This window comes from Sorex fumeus, unplaced genomic scaffold (genome assembly GCF_029834395.1).
Source record: "Sorex fumeus unplaced genomic scaffold, SorFum_2.1 ptg000063l, whole genome shotgun sequence".
NCBI classification, from domain to species: Eukaryota; Metazoa; Chordata; class Mammalia; order Eulipotyphla; family Soricidae; genus Sorex; species Sorex fumeus.
The window spans coordinates 11930287-11952737 of NW_026606120.1; the positions used below are offsets into that span (position 1 = coordinate 11930287).

At 45.9% G+C, this 22451-nt stretch overlaps 1 protein-coding gene and 2 pseudogenes across 1 annotated transcript in view; 1 reads left to right on the top strand and 2 right to left on the bottom strand.

The window, feature by feature from the left end:
• Window positions 1-15264: 15264 nt before the first annotated feature.
• SPESP1 (sperm equatorial segment protein 1) overlaps window positions 15265-22451 on the top strand; it is a 29504-nt gene continuing 22317 nt past the window's right edge. The window contains exon 1 of the mRNA XM_056127498.1: window positions 15265-15448. Coding sequence (XP_055983473.1) covers window positions 15379-15448 — 70 coding nt within the window. The 5' untranslated portion in view covers window positions 15265-15378. The remainder of the gene's footprint in view (window positions 15449-22451) is intronic.
• LOC130035813 (small ubiquitin-related modifier 2-like) lies at window positions 18611-20409 on the bottom strand (annotated as a pseudogene).
• On the bottom strand, window positions 20210-21387 carry LOC130035668 (survival motor neuron protein-like; annotated as a pseudogene).

Sequence of the window (22451 nt, forward strand, 5' to 3'; positions counted from 1 at the left end):
GTGACACTCCCAGTCATCCTGGGTCACACCCGTTGATGCGGATGAAAGGGAGTTGGCTGCATGCAAGGCATTGTCTCTCTGCCCCCAAAGTTATGTATGTCTTAAATCAACCACAGTGGGGTGTATGAAGCGTCTGCGGTGCTGGGCCGGTGCTCCGGGACCAGGAGGCTCCAGGGACCAACTCAGCTCAATCTCGCACCGCGTGAGGGAGCTCCAGCCCTCCCAACCCTCTCCAGCCCTAAGCGGCAAAGTTTCTATCTTCCGTTAGGTATGACGTCAACTCTTTCTTTCAGAATGCTAATTCCTGGGATGTGCACTAAATTGCATCATTTAAAAGAGATGAGGTCAGTTAAAAGAAGTGTCAAGGGGTTGTAGCAGTAGCACAGCGGGTAGGGCTTTTGCCTTGCACGTGGCCGACCCAAGTTGGATTCCCAGCATCCCATATGGTCCCCCGAGCACCAAGTGCATGAACCAGGAGTAACTCCTGTGCATCCCCGGGTGTGACCCAAAAAGCAAAAAAAAAAAAAAAAAAAAAAAAAAAGTGTCAAATTCTTTTAGGCTGCTTGCAAGGGGAGCACTTTAGATGCCGACTTCCTGCAGTCCTGGCTCCCCTCTTACCTTTGGACATTAAACCTGCAATTTCCTGGGCAAAAGCTTCCGCCGTCAGTAAACGCGTCTCAGTACCTCGGGACACTTAGCATCTGGGAACCTCAGCACTCATCTTTGGTCCAGGCGTTTACTGACGCTCGGACTTTCTTGGCCAAGCGGGAGGGAAGTGGCGCCACCTAGTGGTACCCTGGGAGCATTCCGGAGGAGTGAAGGGTGGGCTGGGAAGAAGGAAGGGCGGGAAGGAAGAGGGACTGGCGGGTGGACGTGGGTGGGCAGTGCCGCTGCAGCTCACGTGTCGCAGCTGCTCTCCTGTCCCGCGTCTGCTCTCCCTCATAGGTCATCCTCCGGAGGGCGAGTGAGGTCCCAACTTACCCGGTCCGCACCGCCTGATGAGTGCAGCTGGGACTGGACCCCAGGTCTGTCTCATCGTCTGTACCCACAGCCTCCGAGCCGCAGATGCGGGGTGCCTGGGCAGACACCCCCACTGCTCTGAGCCTCAGGCTTCCGCCCTGTAAGATGGTAATCGCTGCCTTGCAGGGTGGCGTTCGCAGTCCAGGGAGCTGGAAGCCCTGAAGAAATGGGCGCTGACCTGGGCATTGTGGCACAGTGTGTCCATCTGCAAGGTGACAGCTAGCATTCAAGACAACCTGGGGCTGGAGCGATAGCACAGCGGGTCAAGCGGTTCCCTTGCACGCGGCGGACTGGGGTTTGATTCCCAGCATCCCATGTGGTCCCCCGAACACGACCAGGAATAGTTCCTGAATGCAAATGCAGAGCCAGGAGTAACCCCTGTGCATCGCCAGGTGTGACCCAAAAAGCAAAAAAATAAAATAAAAAATTTAAAAATTAAAGAAAAATTATTATCAAGACACAAACCTGCAGGACTGTAACTTGAAGCTAATGAACTTGGCCTTCAACTTCCAGGTCACATCACTAAAGCTGGACGCAGAGTTGGGGCAGCTCCCAGCCCTGCAAGGGGTGCCAGCCAATCCATGCTCAGGGCAGCTGCTCCCGAGACTTTCCTTCCCAATAGAACAGGTCGCCTCAGAGCCCAGTTAAGGCTCGGCAAGAGACAGTGGTCCCTCCGAGTTTCCTTCTCCCTTGTGTTTCCAGGGTTCGCTCCATTTTCTTGCTTAAACAGTTTTACTTTGGAGGATACTGCTCAGGGCCACCTCCAGGCAGTGCTTGGGGTACAGGTTGGGGTGCAGGTATGTGGTTCAGGTTGCAGCCACAGCCACACACTAGGCAAGTGCCTTAATCATTGTGCTATCTCCACAGCTCCCATTTTCTTGCTTTTACTTGACCTTACAAGGCAGGTTCAGCCCAAGATCAAGCTACACACATGTTAACCGTTATTTTTATTTTATTATTTTGGTCGCTGGGACACATCCTGCAGTGCTCAGGAACTCTTCCAGGCTCTTGAGAGTAGCCCTGGTGTTGCATAGAGGCTCTGCAAGTGGTGCCAGGATTTGAGCCAGGGCTTGGACCACTGTAGCTACATGCAAGGCAGGCACCTTATCTCCTGTACTCTCAGATGGGAACTTTTATTTTATTTGGTTTTGGGGCTACACCCAGTGGTGCACAGGGCCAACTCCTGGCTCGGTGCTCAAGGATCACTCCTGGTGGGCCTCAGGGAACCATATGTGGTACCTGGGATCAAACACAGGCCAGCTGAATGCAAGACAAGTATCCTGCCCGCTTGTACCCCACCTGATGAAAACCTTTAGAAATTTATTTATTTATTTTATTGAATTACTATGAGATACAGTTACAAAGCTTTCATGTTTGAGTTTCAGTCATACAATGATCGAACACCCATCCTTCCACCAGGGCACACTTTCCATCACCAATGTTCCCAGTATCCCCACAACCCTTCCTAACCCTCCCCCTGCCTCTGTGGCCAACAATTTCCCCCATACTCTTTCTCTACTTTGGGGCATTAGGGTTTGCAATATAGATACTGAGAGGCTATCACATTTGGTCCTTTATCTACTTAGAAATGCTGTTTAAAGGCCCTACAGCGACACGTATTTCACCCACAAGGCAAGGACGACTCCTTACTGAATCACTCGCTATTCATAGACTTTGCTTCTGTGTGTGTGTATGTGTGTGTATGTGTGTGTGTGTGTGTGTGTGTGTGTGTGTATTCTATGAAGAAGGATCAGGAGGAAGAAGAGGAGGAGGAGGAGGAAGAGGAGGAGGGAAGGGAGGGGATGGAGGAGGAGGGGCAGGGGGAGGAGGAGGAAAGATTGTATATTTAAACTTTTCACTGAAGATGGGTTTATAGAGCAGAGAGAATCAATCCCTAAGTAGCTGAGAGAGAATCCCCAAGTAGCTGCGTTTTCCTGGAGCTCTTGGTGTTCTTTGGGTGCCTCCTGGTGGCCAAGGGCCTTCTCTGTCTGTGTGGGATTGGTCTTTGCCATTTGTTTCTCAACCTTGAGATTCTGAGTTAGAAGGTCAGTGGAACTTCTGATCTCTGGTTCTGGGAGTAAAGAACTTGGAAGACATCAGTCTGTCCTGAAAATAAGTGAAAACATGAATACACCTAAAAACAGCAGCCCTTTGAATCTTTAAAGCTGGTGGAGGACAGAACAAAGGCTGCCTCCAGGACTAACAAAACGGACCAGTGAACCTTGCTAGCTGCCCTGCAGGTGGTAAATAGCGGATGCCTCTTCTGTACACACACGCAGGCAGCCGCCGCTGAGTTGTAAATTCTGGCAGGACCAACCGTGCTGTGAGTCTGCTGCTAGGATCGTACCAGAGTCCCACAGTAAATGTCAGGGGAACCTCTCCAGCTCTGGCAGGAGTGGCAGGGTGAAGAGGATGGGAAATAACATGCAGAAAATTCTGTTTCTGTTTGTTTATTGTGGTGCTGCAAAAAACATGCAAGGCAAACAAAGTCCTGCCACTGAGCTACATACCTAGACCAAGAGCACTTTGTTCCTTTTTTGTCACTGTCACTGTCCTCCTGTTGTTCATCGACTTGCTCGAGCAGGCCCAGTAACATTGTGAGACTTGTTACTGTGTTTGACATATCGAATACATCACGGGGAGCTTGCCAGGCTTTGCCGTGCAGGTGAGATACTCAGGCGAGATACTCTTCGGTAGCTTGCCAGGCTCTCCGAGAGGGGCGGAGGAATCGAACTCGGGTTGGCCATGTCGGTTGCATGCAAGGCTGTGCTATTTTTTTTTTGCTCATTTTGGTTTGGGGCCACATTTGGCAGTGCTCAGAACTGACTCCTGGCTCTGTGGGCAAGGATGACTCCTGGTGGGGCTCAGGGGAACCGATGGGATGCCAGGGATTGAATCTGGGTCAGACTAAGGCAGGGCAAGCACCCCAATCACTATACTATCTCTCCAGCCTCCTTCATTCATTTTTAAAGACTTCATTTCTTTAATCTAGCCAAATAGTAATAGAGAAATAATAGAGATTTACAAAGAGTAAAACAAGGATGATGGGAAGGAAATTGGGGGGAAATATAGAAATACCATGTTGAATTTATTCCAATTTTTTCTTCCAATTTTATTTTTATAAAGTGGTTCACAGTAATTTATTACATTGAATATTCCAACACCAATCCCACCACCATAACACCTTCCCACCACCATTATTTCAGTTATACCACCACCACCCAAGTCTGTCACACAAGCAGGTCCTAAATAATTTGTTTTGTATGGCTTGTTATGAATAATGCATTAAAAATGATTCAAAAAATCTTCCTTAAAGGAAAAAGTGTGAAGATTGTTGAATCCCACCCTAGAGCCATTAAACCCTTGTCTAAGAGATTACTAATATGTTGTTGCATGTTGCATGTTGAGCCTTGTGTGCTGATATTTATTTGTTTATTTTGGGATTGAGATTGGTTGCCCTCTACCTTAATCCCATCAAATGTGGTATGCCATTCTTGGTACATCTGTAGAGTAGAGTATAAAAATTCGTGTGGTCAGAAATTGTGCTCCAGGGATTCTGAAACTTTATTTTTTTGTTGTTTTTTGTTTGGTTTGGTTTGGTTTGGTTTTTTTGGATTTTTGGGTCACACTTGGCGATGCTCAGGGGTTACTCCTAGCTCTGCACTCAGGACTTACTCCTGGCGATGTTCAGGGGACCATTTGGGATGCTGGGAATAGAACCCGGGTCGGCTGCATGCAAGGCAGATGCCCTACCCACTGTACTATTACTCCAACCCCAATTCTGAAATTTTAAGTCAGGTGATACAGCTAGAGATAACTTTGGGATCTTAAGCATCTTTGTAGCTTGTGGCTCTCTTGTGAGATTTATTTGTGAGTCTCTGGATCATGGCCGTTAAAGAGTTTATGAGGCGCTGGATGTGGTTTGTGGGCATAGTCACCAGGCTCTGGAGAAGACAGAGAAAATAGGGGAAGTCGCCTATTTCCAACTCCAAGAGAGCCTGGGGATTTCAGTCACAAAAGCTGCATACCTGAGGTTTTCAGCGGATTCATTCTCATGTGTCATTTTAATTTTTGAGTTCGTTTTTTTTTTATCACTTTTGTCTGTGTGCTTTAGGATATTCATTGGCTTTTCTACTCTTGTACCTCTATAATTAAAGTGTCCACATATAACCTTTTTGTACATGATGAGCACTCAGTCTTTGGAGAAACTAGTTAGGGTGAACCTGGGTATTCAAAAAGTCTAACTCACCCTGGGAAACAGAAATACTCAATTCTATGTATTTTTAATTTCCATGGTGCCAGTGATCGAACTAGGGCCTCACAGTAAGACATGTATTACACGTCCTTTGCTTGAAGTGCCCAGTTCTACACAGCTCATTTTCCATGTGGGAGAACAGGATGACAAACTCAACCCACTTGGATGTTCTCATCTCAGGAAAGAGAAAACACTTAGGAATTTCCCAACGCTTGGGAAGTTTCACTGAAAGGCTAAGATCAAAGCACATGATGACAGAGTTTCTTTCCCCCACAGCTCATATTACTGATATCTTAGTTTTCAGCAGTGTCTTTAATATCCAGTACATCATACCTGACTACCAAAAAGAAAAGCTATAAGATACACCAGAGCCCAAGAGGCAGAGCAAGTGTCATAAGCAGATGTGGCAGGGATGTTGGGATTATGAAGTCATGAATTTAACATAACTATGATTAATATGCTAAGAGCAGTGATGGATAAAGTAAATAACATGGGGCCAGAGTGATAGTACAACAGGTAAGGTGTTTGTCTTGCATATGGACCATTCCATATGGTCCACCAAGCATCACCAAGGAGTGATCCCTGAGTGCAGAGCCAGGAGTCAGCCCTGAGTATCACCAGGTATGACACCAAAAAAGCAAAAAAAATTAAAAAATAAATAACATGAAGAACTAATGGGCATTGTAAGCAGATGGAAAATCTAAGAACAAAATAGTAGAAAATGCTAGTAATTAAAAAAATAGGGAGAGCCTGAGGATATCCTGGTGGCCAAGCACCTGTTTCTTCAGTCTGAGATCTAGAGTTTAGTCCCCAGCCCTGCCATGTATGTATACATACATGTATGTGATCCAGGAGCCCTGGTCATCGAGATTCCACTTGTTAAAGCAATGTGTGAACTGTGAACTGCCAAAAAAATGTGTGTGAGCACCACTGATGGCATTTGACCATTGACACAAGCTGTGACTGAATGTGCAGCACTGAATTCTATGTGTGATTTTCTGGTCTCTGCAACTACAAACTGAAAGGGGTTTGTGAATTTTGAAAACTCTCATAGAGGGCTGGAGCGAGAGTACAGAGGCAAAGGTGCTTGACCCCTCACATAGCTGACCCTGGTCCCTGGAACCACATGTGGTCTTCTGAGTAACCCTAAAAAAATACTAATACTTTGAATGGGAAGAGTATGACCATTGATTTAACTAGACCGTCTTACTGAGCACCAGCAAAGTGCAGAGTGAGATAAAGCATACGGTCCAATGAAGGGGGTATAAAATGCATCCCTGAGAAAAAGTAACATTAAATAATATGGTATGATTAATATCATATAGCCAACAAACTATCTAGACAGACAAAATAGATTTTTGGGGAAGAGAAAATTAGTCACTTGGGGGCTGCCGTGATAGCACAGCGGGTAGGGCGTTTGCCTTGCACGCAGCCCGACCCAGGTTCGATTCCCAGCATCCCATATGGTCCCCTGAGCATGGCCAGGAGTAATTCCTGAGTGCATGAACCAGGATTAACCCCTGTGAATAGCTGGGTGTGACCCAAAAAGCAAAAAACAAAAAAAATCAAAAAATAAAAAATTAGCCACTTATAAAGTATTTTAGTAGTACAAGAAGAGCATGATAGGGAGGGACTTTACATACCTGGCTGGTCCTCCACAGAGGAGTGAGTGGGACTCTCTCCTCTCCTGCCCTGGATGGTCTGGAAGCAGAATGTATCCCAGAGCAGAGCCCTACCAACTGCTACTGGAAAAGCAAAGCAAGAGACTAAACCCTGTGACACAGTGAATGAGAAAGGAAACTCCTCAGAAGCCAATCTCTAGAAAAGAAAAGCCTGAGCAGAATGAAAGCCTAAGGAGAATGCATTTAGAGAAACTATTTTTTTGTTTTGTTTTTGCTTTTTTGGTGGGGGGTCACACGCAGAGATGCTCAGAGCTTACTCCTGGCTCTGCACTCAGGAATTACTCCTGGTGGTGCTTGGGGGACCATATGGGATGCTGGGAATCGAACCCGGGTCATATGCATGCAAGGCAAACACCCTACCCGCTATATTATCCCTCCAGCCCTAGAGAAACTATTATGAGAAGAATCATCATGGTACATCAAAGACAAACCAACACAGAAAGGAATGTCAATCAGGCTTTGCATCAAAGGTATTGAATTTTATTTATTTTTTTATGAATTGCTGATTTTGATACCACATGCACTTGACATCTTATCTTATTCTCACTTTGGACAACCTGGCAGGCTTAACTCAACCCACAGGGCAGAGTCTGGCAAACTCCCCGTGACGTACCCAATATTCCAAATACCAGTAACAATGATGGGTCTCATTCTCCTAACAATGAAAGGGCCTTGAATATGGCACTTTAAAATCTCAGGGCTAGGATGAAGGAGACGTTACTGGTGCCTGCTTGAGGCAATCGACGAACAACAGGATGATTGAGATTGTGATGCACTTGAAAGAAAGAATGTATATTCTGTTCTTTGGAAATTTTAATCTATGTCTATTAAATACATCGGATAAATTATTTTACTTAAGGTCATCATTTCCTTGTTAATTTTATGATATGGTGTAAGCGGTGTGTTGGAATTGCCTACTGCCATGTTACAGTCTACGTTTTGCTCTAGATCTGTTCTTAAGCATTTAATATATTCAGATGGACTTGTGTGGATGCACAGCTATTAATTACAGTTACATCTTCTTGTTTGGCTGTTCCTTGAACATTATGTGGTGTTCATATTTGTCTCACTACCATTTCTGTCTGAAAATTCAGCTTACCAAATATGTGTTTTGTTGACTTGAAGTATCTTACTTCAGCCTTTTACCGTGATTTATCTTTAGATCTGATATATTTCTTATAAGCATACGGATCTTTTTTCAACTATCACACAGGAACTCTACATTTTGATTGATGAGTCCAAACCATTTACATTTAGAGTGATTATTGATATATTGGGCTTAAGTACTGTCATTCTTTTTTCCCCTCTTGATGTTCTGTGCTTCCTATCCATCTATCCATGAGTTTCTATCTACCTTTCCATTTTTTTCCTGGTGACTCTCTTAATTTGTTCAGTTTTTCTTCTAATTGTCTCTGCTTAAGATTTTGGTTTTGTGTTTACCCATGAGAATGGTACCAGTCTCTCTGTATCTGAAATCATCTTTCTGTGCTGGTATCAATTTGTCGCCTTTAGGCAGAATCTCCTGACCCCATCCCAGGCTTTCTTTATCAGGGCACCTCGGAGCGGGGTGGCTTGAGTTTCCCTCCCCACCCCAAAGAGAACCCCAGCAACCTCTCTAACTCTGATTTGCCGCAGTCCAATCCCAATCAAGGCTAGAGGCTGCGGTTATGATGACTCACTAAGCACACGTGACAGTTTCTGTGTCTTGGGCTCATGTGACCAGGAGGTCGAGTGAGGCTCAAGGCCGAACACCTGGTGCTGGCTGACACCCTGTTCTTGCCAATGTTTCCCAGGTACTCCCTCCTGTGAGGCTTTGCTTCTGGGCCACTTTGCAAGGTGGTTTGGTATTATCTACTCCAGTGCTCATCACCAAGCTCCACACCTTTCATTAGATTGAAGCTATAACAGTAATCTCACAGATGCTGAGCAGGACAAACACAATGAATAAAATGAAAATAGAAAGCAAAATCAATCTCAGAAGAAAGAACCAGTAGCCTGGAAGATGACAGGGTTGGAGAGATGGTTCAGGGGTTCAGGTGCTTTCCTTGCACACAGCTGGCCTGAGTTCAACCTCCAGCTCTGCATATGGTCCCCCAAGCACCTCCAGAAGTGTTCCCTGTGCACAGAGCTAGGAGTAAACACTGAGCAACACTAGGTGTGGCCCCTCAAATTTAAAAAATAAAAAGGTGAAGACAAGATTCCAATAATGACCCAGTTGCAAAAGGAGAGAGAAATAAGATTGAGGAAACATCAGCCCTTTGAGCACTAACAGACTTCAAGAGACAAGGAGTCATAATGCACAGAGCAGACAGTGAAGAGAAAGGGAAGGGATCATGAAGTCCAAAGAAGTAATAGCTGGGAACTTCCAGTATGTGCAAATCAATTTATGTGGTACACTGCATCAGTATAGGAAAGAGTAAAATTACATGCTGAATATCAATAAATGCTGAAAAATATTTATGATAAAATGAAGTAAAGTGGGAACAAAAGAAACATACTTAATCATAGTAAAGGCCTTATATGGCAAACCCGTAACTTAGTGGTAGAAAACAGGAAGCAAACTCTTTTTTTCAACCAGGAACTAGACAAGGCTGTCTATTCTCACCTTTATTTTCACTACTGTATTAACATAATTTTGGACCAGCCAAAACAACTAGGCAAGACATTGATATTTAAAAAAAGGATCTAAATTAGAGGTGAAATAAAAATTATCACTTTTGCAGATGACATGATAATGTACAGAGAAAATCCTAAAGAAACCACCATAAAACTACTAAAAATTAGGGAACTGGAGAGATAGAACAGTGGGTAAGACACTTGCTTTGCATGTGGCTGATCTGAATTTGATCCCTGGTACCCCAGATAGTTCCCTGAGCCCTACCAGGAGTGATCCTTGAAAGTCCTGAGCACTGTTGGGTGTGGCCCAACCCTGCCCAAATTGAAAAAAATCAAAATTTAAAAAAAAACAATAGCACAGCGGTAGGGCGTTTGCCTTGCATGCAGCCAACATGGCCAACCCGAGTTTGATTCCTCTGCCCCTCTCGGAGAGCCCGGCAAGCTACCGAGAGTACCTCGCCCGCACGGCAGAGCCTGGCAAGCTACCCGTGATGTATTCGATATGCCGAACAAAGTCTCCAATGGAGACATTACTGGGCCCACTCAGGCAAATCGATGAACAACGGGAGGACAGTGACAGACAGAAAATTATAACTTCTTACACTTAGGTGGTAGGATATAAATATATACAAATTAATGTTGTGTTTTTATATGTGAACAATTAATTATAGCAGTTTTTAATGTGCCAGTCTGTGAACCAGTGTTGGACCAGAAGGGTAAAAAGGCTGAAAACGAGTGCTTCAGAGAAAAGAAAAATGAAAAAATAGTCCATTTACAAATGTATCAAAAAGTATAAAATACCTGAAAGTATACTTAATGGGAAATAAAAAATCTATACACAGAAGACTGTAAAAAATTGTTAAAAGAAATAAATGACTCAAAGTAATATAAAGACGGGTGGATAGTTAGTCAAGGGGTAAACATATTGCCTTGAATGCAGCAGATTCTGGTTCAAGGTTCAATCCCTGCCATTGCATAAGGTCCCTTGACCATTGCCAGGAGTAAATCCTGAGGACTGCTGGGTATGGTTCCCCTAGCCACCCCCCCACCCCCACCACCAAGAAATAGAAAGGTAATCTATGTTTATGGATTGGAAGAATTAATGTTGTTAAAAGGGTGGAGTGATAGCACAGTGGTAGGGGGCTTGCCTTGCACTCGTGGCCAGCCTGGCCAACTGGTGTTCAATTCCTCCACCCCTCTCGGAGAGCCCAGCAAGCTTCCGAGAGTATCTCGCCCTCACGGCAAAGCCTGGCAAACTACCCCCGATGTATTTGATATGCCAAACACAGTAACAACAAGTCTCACAATGGAGCTGTTACTGGGCCTGCTCTAGCAAATCAATGAACAATGGGAGGACAGTGCTACAGTGATGTTGTTAAAATATCCATAATACCTAGAGTAGGGTTTCTTAAACTTTTTCCATCCCTTTTGACCCCAGAAATCTTTTTGGAACCCCAGATACATGAAATAGGTATACAGTGCAAACATTTACTGATAATAAATCACAAAGAAAGTATTAAAACAAAATTTTAATACTCTTCACAATCCCCATGTTCATGACCCTAGATTAAGAAGCTAGAACCCATTTGCACCTCTGTGACCACAGCAGCATTATCTACAACAGCCAACTGTGGAATCAACATAAATGCCCATAAACAGTGACTGGCTATAAGAGTCAACAGAAGAACACTCAGCTATCAGACAGAACTCAAGACAATGGTGCTTAGTGAAATAAGTTGAGGTGAAAGACAATTGCAACATGGTTTCACTCACGTGTGGAATACAAATAAAAATGATTTATAGGCACATAACAAAGGCGGTTTTTAGGCTGTGGGCAGTACTGTGCTCATTGGTGGGTGATCATGGTTCATCACACCCACCTGTCTCCTGGACACAGGGGGCATTTTGATGGTCTGACAGCAATAGGATTTTGGCGGTGGGTGTGGTTCAGACATTTATAGAGGTCTGTGGTTGTATTCCCTGAATTTTCTAGTACTGCAAACACAGCAGTAAGTCAATACAATTTGTTCTAAAAATATTTTGGTAAAGTTGTAGGAGAAAGCAGAGGTGTAAGATAAAGTTAATTTCTATTCCTGCCACTACTCCAAGCTTCTAGACATTGCAGAAATGTTGATTTTATTTTTAATTACATAGGCAGTACATAGTACAAAATAATTTAAACTTGTTTAGAAAAACACAAGGGACAAGAACAATATTTAGAGTTAAAAGTAAAAATTGGGGGTTAAGGATGGGGTTAGTGCAGAAGCGCTAATTTCTAAGAAGTTTGCATGTGTAAGTCCCTGAGTTTGATTATTGGAATTGCTACATATGCACTCACACACACATTCATATGCACTCACACACACAGTCACATACTCACATACCCTCACAGACATTCACAGACACACTCACACACTTAAACACGCAACAGAAAAGTAAACCCATCTTTCAGAATATCCCTTTGCCCAATCTTCTTTCCTGCTGTAGAAGGAAGCTCTGTTTTCACTTGGCTGTTCCCTTCCAGTTCTTCTCTCTACTTCTCAGAATCTAATTGTTCTAATCTGAGACAAGTGCAATAAACTGACCAGAGATTTCTTTCTTTTCCTTTGGAGGGGCCACGCTCAAAGGTGCTCAGGGATTACTTTGGGCTCTGCACTGAGGGATGATTCCTGACAGGGCTTGGGGAATCACATGGGTGCCTGGAATTGAACCTGGGTTTGCTGCATTCAAGGCAAGTGCCCTGTCCACGGTGCTATCTCTCCAGCCTGTTTTATTTTCTTTTTAATTTTTGACTTCCCAAGTGGTACGAAGGGGGCTCAGAGGTCACCCCTGGCAGTACATCATTCAGTGACTGTGTCTGAGGATGCGGCATTTCTATGCCCTGTGATTCTGGGGACCACCAATACTATTCACAGCCACTTGGGGGTCTCTAGCTCACACCCATAAGTTCTTAGGAGTTTCCAGGGCTACACCCAGTGATGCTGGGAGGGGGTGTGGTAGAGAGAGCATGTGGATTTGGGGATCTAATTTGTGTCAGAAACAAATACAACCCATGACAATGTAATAGTTCCCTAATTAGATACATTTCATGAGGTCACTTTATTATTTATCTAATATTCTCCAACTAAATGCACACAACTTGACATTCTCTTATTCATATGTTCAACTCAATGGGCTGGAGTGATAACACAGCAGTAGGGTGTTTGCCTTGTGCACAGCCAGCCCAGCGGAACCGGGTTCGATTCCTCCGCCCCTCTCGGAGAGCCCGGCAAGCTACCGAGAGTATCTCGCCAGCACTGAAAAGCCTGGCAAGCTCCCCATGACGTATTCAATATGCCAAACACAGTAACAACAAGTCTCAAAATGTAGATGTTACTGGGCCCACTTGGGCAAATCGATGAACAGTGGGAGGACAGTGACAGTGTTGAAAACTATATTCTAGCTTATCCAATATGGTTATACTAGGACATAGCCCCCATTGGTATTATATTTCATAGTATTATGTTAAGACTTTCATTACACACCATATTGCAGCACCAATCTCACCACCAGTGTCTTCTTCCTTCCACAGGGCCCCAGGTTTGCTCCCACATACCCCTATCCTCAGTGTGCTACCTTGACAGGCATCTTTTAAAGGTTGACAATCTTACTTTTTGTGCTGGTGCCTCCACTGCCTCAGCTCTCTCCAGGTCCCTGTGAGGTCCAATTGCCCATGACACAGCCCCCTCCAGGAAGGAGATCTCACGCTCATCTCAAGAGACTGGTGTCGAAATGGAATTTATCGTTCCTTCCACTCTCTCCGTGCTGATGTTCCTCATCTCACAAGCCAAAGTGCCCAAGCAAGAAACAAGAGCATCATATCCTCTCATTCAATCTCTTATCTTCTAGATTTTTTTTTTGCTTTTTGGGTCACACCTGGCAATGTTCAGGGGTTACTCCTGGCTCTGCACTCAGAAATTATTCCTGGCGGTGCTCGGGGATGCTGGGAATCGAACCTGGGTTTGTTGCCTGCAAGGCAAACACCTTACCTGCTGTGCTATTACTCAGCCCCTTATCTTCTAGATTTAACTCCAGATATTTCTCCAATGCCCCCTGTCCCCTGCCACCGTGGGTTAACATTTCAATTATTCCAGTCTGGGTTGCAGAGCAGTCTCCTAATTTCTAAACTCTTATTTTGCATCTATTCTACTCCTTCTTGATGCTGCAAAAAGAGCTTGCTTTGAATAATGCATATCTGATCCGACCATTCCTAGCCCCAAACCCTACAGTATTCCCATTACTCCAGAGTGAAATCTGAACCTTATCCTTTTAAACATAGAGGAATGGGTGTTTGTGAATTAAATAAACCAACCCAAAACACCATGCAGTAAAAATTGTTCTTTGTGGGATACAGTTTTACAAATTTTATCACATGTAGAAAATGAGGACACCACAACTGTCTCCCAAAAAGTCTCCCTCAGGTTATCTCTTTGGTCATGCCACCATATCCCTAAACTGACAATACATTTATTCTCCATAACTGGTATTTTTGTTTATGGACCACAGTTGGCTGTGTTCAGGGTTTACTTGTGGCTCTGTAGTCAGGGATCATTCCTGGCCAGACTCTGCGGACTTCTGGCTCAGCCATATGCTAGACAAGTAACTTAGTTTTGTACTCTCTCTGTCTCTTTCTGTCTCTTGCTGTCTCTCGCTGTCTCTCGCTGTCTCTCTCTCTCTCTCTCTCTCTGATCCTCCTTAGTCTTCAAAGAAAAAAGAAAGGTGGACTATAATCTTTTGAGACTGAGAAAGAACTTCAGTTCCAGAGACCGAAGTGAGACTACAGTGAGTAGGTGGCTGGCCCTGCATGCCCTGACCCTTTAATTAATTTAATTTAATTTTCCAACATCACATGTGGAGTCATTTCTGGGTGCAGAGGGAGGACTAAGCCCTGAGTACAGCCCCAGTGAGGCCCCCAAAACTAACTAAATAAATAAATCTTCACTTCACGAATCACGACCATCCCGTTATTGTTGATTGCCTTGAGCAGGCCCTAGTAACGCCTCCTTCATCCTAGCCCTGAGATTTTTAAGAAAGTGCTATATTCAAGGCTCTTTAGGAGAATGAGACCCATCATTTTAAATCTTCACTTAAAATAAGATAAATCCAGTCCCTTCAAGTAGCTTGATGCCTGAACAAATTCCTCTCCCCTTCAATTCCAACAATGACTTTGCTGTAGTACTTTCATCAAATACTTGGAGTTCCAAGCTTACTTCACCTAGGCCCTCTCCCCCACTGGTGTATTGTGTGACGAGGCCCTGCACCGTGCTCCTTGGTGCCTGGCAAGACACCCCCTCCCCCACCTCATGATGCTGTTAGAATGGCCAGGCCTTTTGTCTCTTTCATGCATCAGCACAGAACAGTGTTTCAGGCGGCTATGGTTTCCCTGCACTGGCCCAATCACGACACCTGCCAGTCCTCACAGCCACCAGGCGTCAAGAAGTTCCAAGGCCCGAGCCAGGGAGCTGCTGTGCTCACCTGGACAGGCTATGCACGCAGCCTTGGAGGGACGGCCTAGAACTAGGCTGGGGGAGACCCTACACGCGGTCCAGAAAGGGCGGGGCCCTTGCACACGGCCCGGAAGGGGAGGGCCCTGGACCCTCGCGCGCCCTCCACCCCTCCGGCTGCGCCTGCGCACCGGCACAACCGTTGCGGGGCGCCCGGGGCCCTGAGGTCGGGCCGTCGCCTGCCGACGTCCTCCTGTCGGCCCTGAGGTGTCCGGCCTGTGGCCCCAGGCTGTTCCCGTCGCATGGCGGAGTGCTGCGGACGATGCCTATGAAGTCCGTGGTCGTGCTGGCCGCGCTGCTGCTGTTGCCTTCGCCAGTGCCGGCCCCTCGGCGTGAGTGCCCGACGCCCCGGGGGCGGCCCGCTGGGCCCTGTCCGAGGTGCTGGCGCGGCCCCGCGCTCCGGTGCGCCCCGACGCCTCGCGGCTCTGTGCGCCCCGGGCCCATCTGGTGACTCGGGGGCCGGGGCCGGGGTCCCCGGGGAGGGAGCAGAGATGCCCGCGGGTGCCGCCTTCGGTCAGACGGTGACCTCGTGCTGCACGCGCGCCTCGTGGTTCCGAGCAAGGGTTTTATTTCGTTTGATTTTACACTCAACCCCCCGCGCCTCTCCCTCGACCCGGGGTCCCCGGAGAAAGCGTGTCTGCCGCGGCGCAGGGCGCACCCACGGGGGGTGGCGGGGTGCGGGTCCCGGTGAATCGCGTACTCACAGGCCGTGGCGGGGTGCGGGCGCCCCCGTGCACCGCACACCCACGGGGCGGGGCGGGGTGCGGGTGCCAGTGCAGGGTGCACCCACGGGGCGTGGTGGGGTGCGGATCCCGGTGCACTGCTCACTCACAGGGCGTGGCGTGGTGCGGGTCCCGGTGCAAGGCGCATCCACGGGGAGTGGCGGGGTGCGGGTCCCGGCGCAGGGCGCACCCAAGGGGAGTGGCGGGATGTGGGTCCCGGCGCAGGGCACACCCGCGGAACGTGGTGGGGTGCAGGTCCCGGTGCAAGGCGCACCCACGAGGCGTGGCGGGGTGCGGGTTCCGGCGCAGGTCCCGGTGCAGGTCCCGGTGCAAGGCGCACCCATGAGGCGTGGCGGGGTGCGGGTCCCGGCGCAGTGCGCACCCACGGGGCGTGACGGGGTGCGGGTCCCGGCGCAGGGCTCACCCACGGACCCCCGTGGGGCGTGGCAGGGTGTGGGTCCGGGCGCAGGGCGCACCCACGGGCGTGGCGGGGTGCAGCGTTCAGAGGGCGGACTGCTCTACTCTTGCCGTGGGTGGCGGAAACGAGCAAGGCCGAGTTCAGAGCCGCTGGACACTGACCGAATGCCACTGGGGTCCCAGGCGCGCTCTCGCGGAGTGGGTGTCCCCGGTGCCACCGCCGCTGCGTCCGCTGCAGAACGTAGTTGCGAGTTTGCCAAAGCAGCGAGTGTGAGAAAGGCCCTGAAGCGTGTGCTCGCTTTCCGCGCCTTTATTGAATTGGTGTTGGGAGAAGGGACTTGCGTGAGTCTGCGGCATCTGATCGTTATGCAAGGGAGTGAGTAGCCGCCGCCCTTATCCAAATCCATTCACAAGCAGATTCAGAGGAAAATCCTTTCCTTTTACCTCAGGTACACAGGAAGGTAAGAAGCACCCTGCCCATTCTGGTGCTGCAGGTTCATTTTATGCTATTTCAGAGTTTCAGGCTGCTGCAGTTGGGAGGGCCCCGAGGATCGGACACCCTTCACTACTGTAGGGAGTAGTCAAGAGCTGTCCATCTGCGTCCGTCCGCACGCACAACATATGACTGTCTTTCTGCTCTTTGGAATTGCTTTCAGCTTTCTCTCGATCCCATCTTTCTTAGGATGCCATTGTTGAAAAGACTTCTTACTTTTGAGATTGACCAGGTTCTTGACACCTACTTTGTGTCTTCCTGTTTTGAGTGGAACAGCCTCCTCCACGGAGATATAGAACATGGTGTTATAAACAAAAGTACGTGCCGTGCACATCAGCCTATGTACAGGGGTTATAGCTTTTTTATTTCACTGAACAGAACTAGAAAAAATAGATTTTGGAGTTTCAATTAGAAATTGAGTTGTTCTCAATTAAAATATTTGGAGGATTTATGGCCACATTTCGAAGTCCTTGAGAGTCACTCCCAACACTCAGGGGTGCTCAGGATCTTGCAGTGCTGGGGATCAAACTGAGGGCAGCTGCCTCCAGGGCAGGTACTTTAACCCCTGCCACCAGTCAAGTTTTAATACTACTCATAGGATTTATTTTTTTTTATTATTTAGCTTACCTCCAGAGCTTAGTTTTTATCCTTACTTAATGATGTAATTAAATTAAGCAACTCTATTATAAAATACAGCACTCAGTTTTATTTCTAGTAACTCTATGAATTTTTTTCTGGACTCAGCTCAATGGTTGTGCCTTATTATAGTGGCTGTTGTGTCACTCATACAACTGCCCTTACGCTAGGGAGGGTGAGAATGTCTAACATGGACTTTCATCCTCCAGGATTTTTTTCTACATGACTTCTCATCTTTCAGTCTTTATAACTTGGCAGCTTGCTTCCAAGAGGGGTTGTTACAAGCCCTCCATATGTAAGCTCTTACCTATCTGTGTCCTGTAGCCCAAGGAAAATCATATTTAGCATGGGAAGATACTATCCAATAATATATATAGAGAGGCATATACATCTTAATTTTTGCATCACACCCAGCAGTGCACAGGGCTTACTCCTGGCTCTGTGCTCAGGGGATCACTCCTGGCAGACTCAGGGGACCATCTGGAATGCTGGGGTGAAGCACTGGTTGGCCTCATACACTATCTTTCCAGCCCTCTGACCTTACTAGTCTTATAGCTGAAAGTGTATGCACTTCACAGTCTCTCTCTCTGTTTCCACTCTCTCTTAGCCCTAAGGTTACAGTTCTTTAATTGGAACACTTCTATAGTATAATTTGTTTTATCTGTAAGGAAAAAACTAATAACTTGAATGAAGAAATTGTAGTAAAATTTAAATGAGGGGCTGGAGAGATAGCACAGTGGGTAGGGTGTTTGTCTTGCATGCGGTCAACCCGGGTTCGATTCCCAGCACCCCATATGGTCCCCTGAGCACCACCAGGGGTAACTCCTGAGTGCAGAGCCAGGAGTAACCCCTGTGCATCGCCAGGTGTGATCCAAAAAGCAAAAAAAAAAAAAAACTTAAATGAATGGCAAGATACAGTGTTTCCGTTAGCGACAGTTATCTGAGTGTACTCTACTAACAAAGTACAGTGATTACAACTTTGAGTTATAAGTATGTCAGCTCAATTACATAAGTTCACTTTAGTGTGAAATTGTTTCTGTTTTTTGTTTTATTTATTTGTACACAAAGACCAGTTGCTGTACATACAATTCAGGAACAGGGAAGGGGGAATGAAAAAATACAGAAAACTACACTCTAATAGTTAGGAACCAAACTAGTTTTCTAATTGTGTATGTCTTCTTAGTCTGGAGAAAATGAGTTCTGGGGTAAAGTAGGAGATTCCTGTTTCAGTAGACAACTCCTGTCTGCTGTGTATCTTCATCCTCTATTTCCACCTGTGTGTTGGTTGGTTGCCTATAAAATGGGAATCTTTTGCCTAATGATCTGCCTAATTAGCAAACCCTCTCGTTCATAATAGGCTCTCATTAGTTTACTAAGTGGTGCCTGCCTCTTCATCCTAAGCTGCATATGGAACCATTTGACCTGCCACCTTCAGACTAATATGATCGTTTTTCTCGGTGTTGACTCCTTCCTTGGGGTTCCTTTGGCCATGGCACTTGCTGGGGTCTCCTTAGCAGTCACTTCACAAAAAACTCCACATTGAAGGATCCAAGCACTCAAGCAGCACCACGAGCAGCAGAAGGAGGTGGCGGTGCCTTGGAGATACCTTTGATTTTTATTTAACAATAACAAGAAGTCTCAGAATTTGTTGTGAGACGTTACTGGTGCCCGCTTGAGCAAATTGATGAACAATGGGAGGACAGTGCTACATATTTTGTATGAGTTGTTTTATTTTTAAAGCATAATTTATTATTTTGTTTTTTTTTGGAGGGGGGCCATTCAGCAGTGCTCAGGACTTGCTCCTGGCTCTGTGCGCAGAGATCAGTCCTGGCTAGATTCTTTCTCTGGGAATGTATAGAAGGAATCACCTTTGCACACTGGACTGAGATGCTCAAAGGATCGAATTGGGGTTGACTGTATGCAAGGCAAGCACCTTATTGCATCTCCAATTTTGTTGCTATTTTAAGTGTTCATACATACCATTAACTTTCAGGAGTTAATATATGAGCAGTATTTTTATAGAGTGAGAAAACTATTTCTGAGTCTACTTTGTGACATGTCACTGTCACTGTCCTCCCATTCATCGATTTGTTCGAGTGGGCCCAGTAACATCTCCATTGTGACAATTGTTACTGTGTTTGGCATATCAAATACATCACAGGGAGCTTGCCAGGCGTTGCTGTGCAGGTGAGATACTCTCGGTAGCTTGCAGGGCTCTCCGAGGGGGCGGAGGAATCAAACTCAAGTGAGCCATGTTGGCTGCTTGCAAGACAAATGCCCTACCCATTGTGCTATCACTCCAGCCCCTTTGTGACATGAATGAAAAATAAATTTTTTTCCTGTAGAGTGCACTCAGTCATAACCTTTTGTACCTATCAATGATTTAGCTCTTGTGTATATGTTGTTCTCGGTGATAATCCTATCTTATACGTGGATCTCTGAAAAACTGAGAACTCATGATTCTTGATTAAATTTTAAGTATAATCTCTAGTTGCCATATTGAAGTGAAAACAGAGGTCAGATATATAGCCTCTATTTAAACTTAAACTTTTTTGCTTTTATATGAAGTTTAAAATTTCGTCTTTCTTTACTGAACTACTAGATCACCTGAAGTTATATTGCATTACCTCTATATTTGTTTCTTTACCAATGTTCTAGGATTTAATTTACCTTTTAGCCATATTAAGGGTAATTCTTCTGGCAACAATGATTTATTTTCCTCCATCTAAAAAGTTTTTTTGTTCACAATGGATATTTCTTTCAATCAAAATTCTTAAGTTGATGGTCTTTTTATTTTTATTTATTTTTTTAATTATTTATTTTTAAAGATATTAAAAAACAACTCAATGTACTAAGAAAGTTACAGTGTACAAATGTGCTCAACTGTGATTTTGACAGATGGAGTCTTCTGCGCTACATGCGACCCTGAGCTCCTGAATCATTCACATTTCCACCGTTCAGTTGCTCCAAGACATTATGACCTGGAAATACCTGACTGGTCACTTAAGCACGAGTCACATACCATGAAGGGAATGCAGACAGTCGTGCACTCAAGAGGAGGAATGTTTGCTCCCATCACCCAGGTGTGCCTTGCCGCTATCCTCCTTGGGGGAGAACTCTTCTCTTTAATTGAAATGGGAAGACCTTCCATCTTTTTTTTATTTTGTTTGAAACTCATATAGTAACCACTGTGATAGCCACTCATATACTACGAGATCAACATACTGCCCAGTGTCTCAGCATCCTCAGAAGACTCAGGACATATGGGAGGTGGTGGGGGAATTAATGGTGGTCCAGAAGGAAGTGGAGGCATCCAGCAGGAGAGGAAGTGTGGCAGCAGTGGCGGTGACAGGGGACCACTGAACTTCATACCTGGCTTTCCCGGTCCTGGTTGTGGCCCCAGCCCTGGCCCCGGCCCTGGCTTGGGGGGTGGTGGAGGAAGAAAAGAGGTCCACGGAGCAGCTTTTGACTTGACGTGATTGGGTTTATTTCCAGGAGATATGAAGGAGTTCTCACTTTGATCTGTTGAAATTTGACTTTCATTTTCATTCTCCGTGGCATTCTGTTCCGCGGGATGCGCAACATCACAGGTGGGGGTTAGGAGATCAGGCAGAGTCTGTTCCTGTCTGTTTCCATAGCCAGTGTAAACCACAACACCTGTCTCCCTCTTCATAGAGGCAGTGGTAGCTGGGTAAACGCAGCCATCTTCGGACCAAATGGCAGTACATTTGTCACCAACTTTCCACTGTTTCGAGGGCATTGCGGCATTATTCTTCTGGCCTTTATTCTTCTTAGGTTTTCTTTTAGGCGTGTTTTTTGGTTTATTTGGAGATTCAGAAAAATCACCATTCTTTAAAGCAAGATTAAATGAAGCCACAGCTTTATTGTAAGCTTTTATCAATGTTGTATCATCCCATATGTCAGAATCATCACTCTGGCCGGTGCCGTGCCGGAACAGCACGGAGTCAACCTACTCCCATTCGCTGCCGCCACCTCTGCCCATCTCTGGTCTTTTTTATTTTTTAAGTATTAAGACATAATACAAATCAACTATTTTCATCCCTCACTTCCTCAGTGTTCATCTTGTGTCCATAATTTGACTTGTTTCCATGATCATGACTGCGATGGGCATTTTTAGCTGAGTTTGCACACTGACCTGAGGTGCTGTATTAGTTTTGTGTTCTTTTAGTTGTGGTTCTTGTAGGTGTTTGTCAGGGGAGTGTTTTTGACTGTGGCACATAGTTAATGGTTGTGCGGACTGGGAGATCCTGCAGCACTCATACACACTCTTGTCAGATCACACTTCACCTTGGCACACAAACATCTACTTAGTTGTGGTACTCACACACACATGGCTGTGGTGTGTCCAGAAATTTCTTGCAGCACCTGGGATCACACGTAGCAGAGCTACCACTTTCAAACAGCAAAGCTGCCTGGACCATGTTTAGCACATGTGAGACACTGGGGATTTGAACTTGTGACCACACCACATCCCTGCCAAGACAGATTCTTCCTACTATTTTTTTTTTGCTTTTTGGGTCACACCTGGCGATGCACAGGGGTTACTCCTGGCTCTGCACTCAGGAGTTACTCTTGGTGGTGCTCAGGGGACCATATGGGATGCTGGGAATCGAACCCGGGTCGGCCACGTGCAAGGCAAACGCCCTACCCGCTGTGCTATCTCTCCAGCCCCCCTACTATTTTTGATTTGTGCTATTCTCACTAGTATGAGATGGGTTCTCATTGTCCTCTTGATTAAGATTTCTCTAATGATAAGTGGTGCTGAGCATTTTTTTCATGTTCCTGCTGGCCATCCACCTGTCTCTGAGTGAAAAGTATCTACTCATTTCCTCTCTCCATTTGTTGATAGGGTTTTAAAATTTCTTTTTGTTGATCTTTGTGAGTATTTTATATATCATGGATATCAAACCTTTATCTGATGTATATTGACTGCGAATATTTTTCTCATTGTTAGATAACTTTTGGTTTTAGCTCATGGTTGGATTTTTTTTGTGGGTGAGGGGGTTGTTTGTTTGTTTGTTTGGTTGGTTGGTTAGTTGGTTTTTG